At 48.4% G+C, this 3672-nt stretch overlaps 1 protein-coding gene across 1 annotated transcript in view; it reads left to right on the top strand.

Annotated features, from left to right (window-relative positions):
• Window positions 1–3672, top strand: part of LOC104292216 (syntaxin-binding protein 4-like) — a 35844-nt gene that overhangs the window by 29185 nt on the left and 2987 nt on the right. Inside the window, exons 11-16 of the mRNA XM_009891553.1 lie at window positions 299–395; window positions 1535–1662; window positions 2226–2318; window positions 2895–2960; window positions 3057–3245; window positions 3550–3666. Of these exons, the coding sequence (XP_009889855.1) occupies window positions 299–395; window positions 1535–1662; window positions 2226–2318; window positions 2895–2960; window positions 3057–3245; window positions 3550–3666 (690 nt within the window). The remainder of the gene's footprint in view (window positions 1–298; window positions 396–1534; window positions 1663–2225; window positions 2319–2894; window positions 2961–3056; window positions 3246–3549; window positions 3667–3672) is intronic.

Here is a 3672-nt window from a genome sequence, read left to right as displayed (position 1 = left end):
AGCTCCAATGACTTTTGGTAAAGCTCCTGACAATTTGTCATAGCTGCAAAGCTGTTTGCAGTCTGTATAAAATGTTCTCGGAGGGATGCAAACGTGTCCCTGTCTTCAGGAACAGGCATTTCTGTACAAGTGTAGGAAAGGAAGGACTAGAAATCCTGCCCGAGCCTGCTCCTTTGGGAGATGCCGCCTGGAGAGCCACTTCCAGGAGAAACCCAGCACCGACTGTCTGCCCAGAACCTACATCAGAGTTGCTTTTCCCAGTATTTTTCTTTTTAAAGGCTCATTGTTTCTGCTCAAGGTTCTGCAGTATCTTGGTCTGGATGTGACCGAGGAGAAGAAGAGGCAGTTACGGCAAAGCTTGACCACAGACTCGCAGGGGACGGTGGCCTACGGAGGTGAGCGGGCAGCTCTGCGCCCGACGGGCTTTTTCATTCTTGTGTAGCTTTGCTGGAGGCTGAGAGAGGGGCATCTGCTGAAAGGTGGCCAGTAAGACACCTGCCCTGGGTATTGATGTAGACTCAAAACAGCTAAGAAAAGTCACAAATACAAAAGGTGTTTGGTTAGAAGCATATGTAAAATGAAAATATAAGAAAGTCAGTGTGGGGGCTCGCTTTCCTTAACCCCCAGCTTGCCAAGCAAGAGCTGGCCAGAGGACACGCGGAAAATAAAAGCCTGCTCTGCTTTCTGTGACCTGCCAGAGTCTATCTGGCCTGCAGGGACTGTTCTCCACAGGTTTTTTCGCAAAAATTCAAAGTCATCAGCAACCTCCCCACCAGACAGGACAGGCTTGCAAAGCACAACGCCTCTCGGAGGGACGGTTTTGTGCAGAGCGAGCGATGGGATACAGAACCGTGCAGCTCTCCTAAGAGCGACCGGCTTCGTAGTTTGTGGCAACAGAAATAAGGTTGATTAGGGGTATCGGGCGAACATGCCGGCGGCGAAGATGCTGCTCTTGTGGTAAAGGCTCCGGTTCCCGCTGCAGCCCCAAGCTGAGGACCAGAGGGGCTGGGACACCGGTGCCATCTCCCCTGCGCTGCGCCGGATCCCGTCTGTCCCACACGGCCCATTTCCTCCGTACCCAAAAGCAAAGCAAACCTGACTTTTTTCAGATTTGTTAATTTAACACCTTTTCCAAGCGCTGAAGTCATTGAGTTGTTCTGTGTTTAAATCAGCAACATGAGCAATGCCACCAGGCAGGCAGGTGCCTTCTGGTCAGAGAAATGTGGGTTTTGGCTTAAAATTTTAAAACTCTGAGAACTGCAATTGTGAAAACGCCACTGAGAAAATATCTGAGGATTTCTGGTTTTTAAAAGTTTAATTTTTTTTTCAATTGGATAATAAACAAAAGTCTGGTAAAGATTGTCAACAATTTATTTAAGCTCGATGGGATTGCCGAAGAACCCGGGATTTGTTAGAGAAGATTGTTTGCCATTTCTAAACCCGCTCAGTGGATGTCCCCAAAATCGGTGGCGTTTTCTCCTAACACACGGCGCTTTCCTCTTTTAGGCTGGTAAAAACTAATTCTTTCTTGCAGATCTTCTCCAAGCACTCAGGGATCTGATGCAGGAGGAGCTGGATGAGGCTGGTCTGGATTCCAGCTCCATGCTCTTCACGCAGCGTGAAGTGGCCAGTTTGCTGGATACGTCGGCTTTTCACTCTCTGGTCAGTCAGTCCAACGCTCTCTTACATTGAATCCATCAATCTTCTACATGAAATCCATGAAATTCTCAGATGGGAAAAGCTAAATTATCCTTTTCAGGTGGTTCTAGAGTTATAAAGAGAAGGCAGAAGTATGCATTAATCATTTTGATTATAGGAAAATCTAGAAAAGCCTTCACACTTCTCATTTTTAATAAGGAAATAGCAATATTTATGGGGTTATAAGAAGGAAGCAGCCCGACAGTGATGCAGAAGGAAAATTAGCCAAAATTAACCAATTCCAACTAACTTTGCCTGCTTCGTGAAAATAAAATCCACTGTAGCACAGCTATTCCAGCTATGTCAGGGATCAGTGAATGAAATCCCATGGGGTGAAAAAAAAAACCCTGCGGCTGATTTATTTAGCGTGCCTTTTGATCTGTTGCATAAAAACACGGACTCCTTTTCAAAGTGATTTTGATTCATCGTTATTCTGGGTATGGAAGACAACACGCGGGCCGTATTGCCCCGCACTTTCGGTAAAGCACGAGCGGCGCGTGATGCTGTGTGTCCCTCTGCCTTTGCAGACCTTCGACTCTCTCAGCTGTAACAGCAACGAGGAGCTGGAGCAGCTGCAGCTGGAAATGATGGATCTACGGCAAGAAGTCCGAAGGCTAAAGGTGAAGCCTCTCCTCGGAGCAGGTTTTTTTGGCTGGTGCCTTCTGCTGTAGCTCGCTGTAGTCCTACACGAGGGTAATGGTGTAGCCTGTCGCTCCTAAGAAGTCACCAGTTTGCATTCTGTGCCTTCCTCGTTACAGAGGAGACTCTCACCCTCTGCTCTCCTTAATTGCCCCTTTCTTGCTCTCAACCTCGAATGAAAACTGATTTATCCTGAAAGCGGACAGTCCCTTTTTAGCGGTGACTAAATGCATTTAAAAACGCCCCAAAAAAAAAAAAAAAAAAGAAAAGCATCTCGCAAATAATTCAAGTCTATGAATAACAGAAGCACCGCCTGTCCTGCCACGCTGACCGCGCTGCAGGTTGCCGGCATGGCTGTTAGCACCATGGCCGTGTGCGGGTGGATTTCTGCGGGCACTGCAGGTCGCGGCCCAAAAAGCACTGCGTGGTGGGGGACAGCGCACACGACTGCTGTTGTAAAATATTATTCCTGTGGGAAGGGGCTACAAAACCAGGGTACCTTCTAGAGAACGTCCTATCGCTTCTTGCTTCTAATCCGGTGAAAATATTTTCTCTAGTCTCTCCTGAAAGAGGTGGAGAACAGCAAGAAGTCAATGGAAGATGAGCTTCAGAGACTGAACCAGGTTAGCGGAGAGACTGCTGGGGGCCTCGGGGTGGTTTTGGGGGTCGGCGGCTGAGGGGGATGTGGTGCACTGAGCAGAACTTCTCGCTGCTTCCAGAAAGCCCTGGGCTTCCTCTCCGAGAACCGGACGCTGCACAGCAAGCTGCAGATGGCAGAGGTCGTGCAGAGACAGGCTCACAGCGCGGAGCAGGACTACAAGGAAGTGATCCACTTGCTGGAAGCTGAAATTGCAGAACTGAAGATGCAGTTGGCGGGGAAGAAAGCAAAACACGTCTCTGAAATAGAGGTAACGCAACCCCCTCAGCCTGGGAAAAAAAAACCCACAACCCTCCCGACCCTTCTGCTGTTGGTTCCCCCCCACTTCTACTTATAAAGGAGAAAATGAAGATAGCACATACGTTGTTTGTTGTGCATGACTCACAAGGCCAGCATGATCTCTGGGTCCCTGTTATAATCTGTGTAATTTCTACCATCCACTCCAAAGGGTCAGTGGTTTTCTGCTGGTAGCCAATGTCATAAATTGATGTTTCCAAAAACCAAGGCTGGAGTGTCATCATCACCTTTCTCTTTTTCTTCCGTCCCCGTCTCAGGAGGACATCCTGGAACTGAAAAGACAGTTGTCCCTGGCGGACAGCCAGCTCCGAAAATCAGAAGTCTCACGGAAGCGCCTGGAGATCTGCAATAGGAAATTGCTCCTGTTTGTGCAGGTGAAG

This window comes from Charadrius vociferus, unplaced genomic scaffold (genome assembly GCF_000708025.1).
Source record: "Charadrius vociferus isolate BGI_N301 unplaced genomic scaffold, ASM70802v2 scaffold619, whole genome shotgun sequence".
Classification (NCBI taxonomy): Eukaryota; Metazoa; Chordata; class Aves; order Charadriiformes; family Charadriidae; genus Charadrius; species Charadrius vociferus.
Note: the sequence above shows the minus strand (reverse complement) of the source record. Positions and strands in the feature narration are given on the sequence as shown.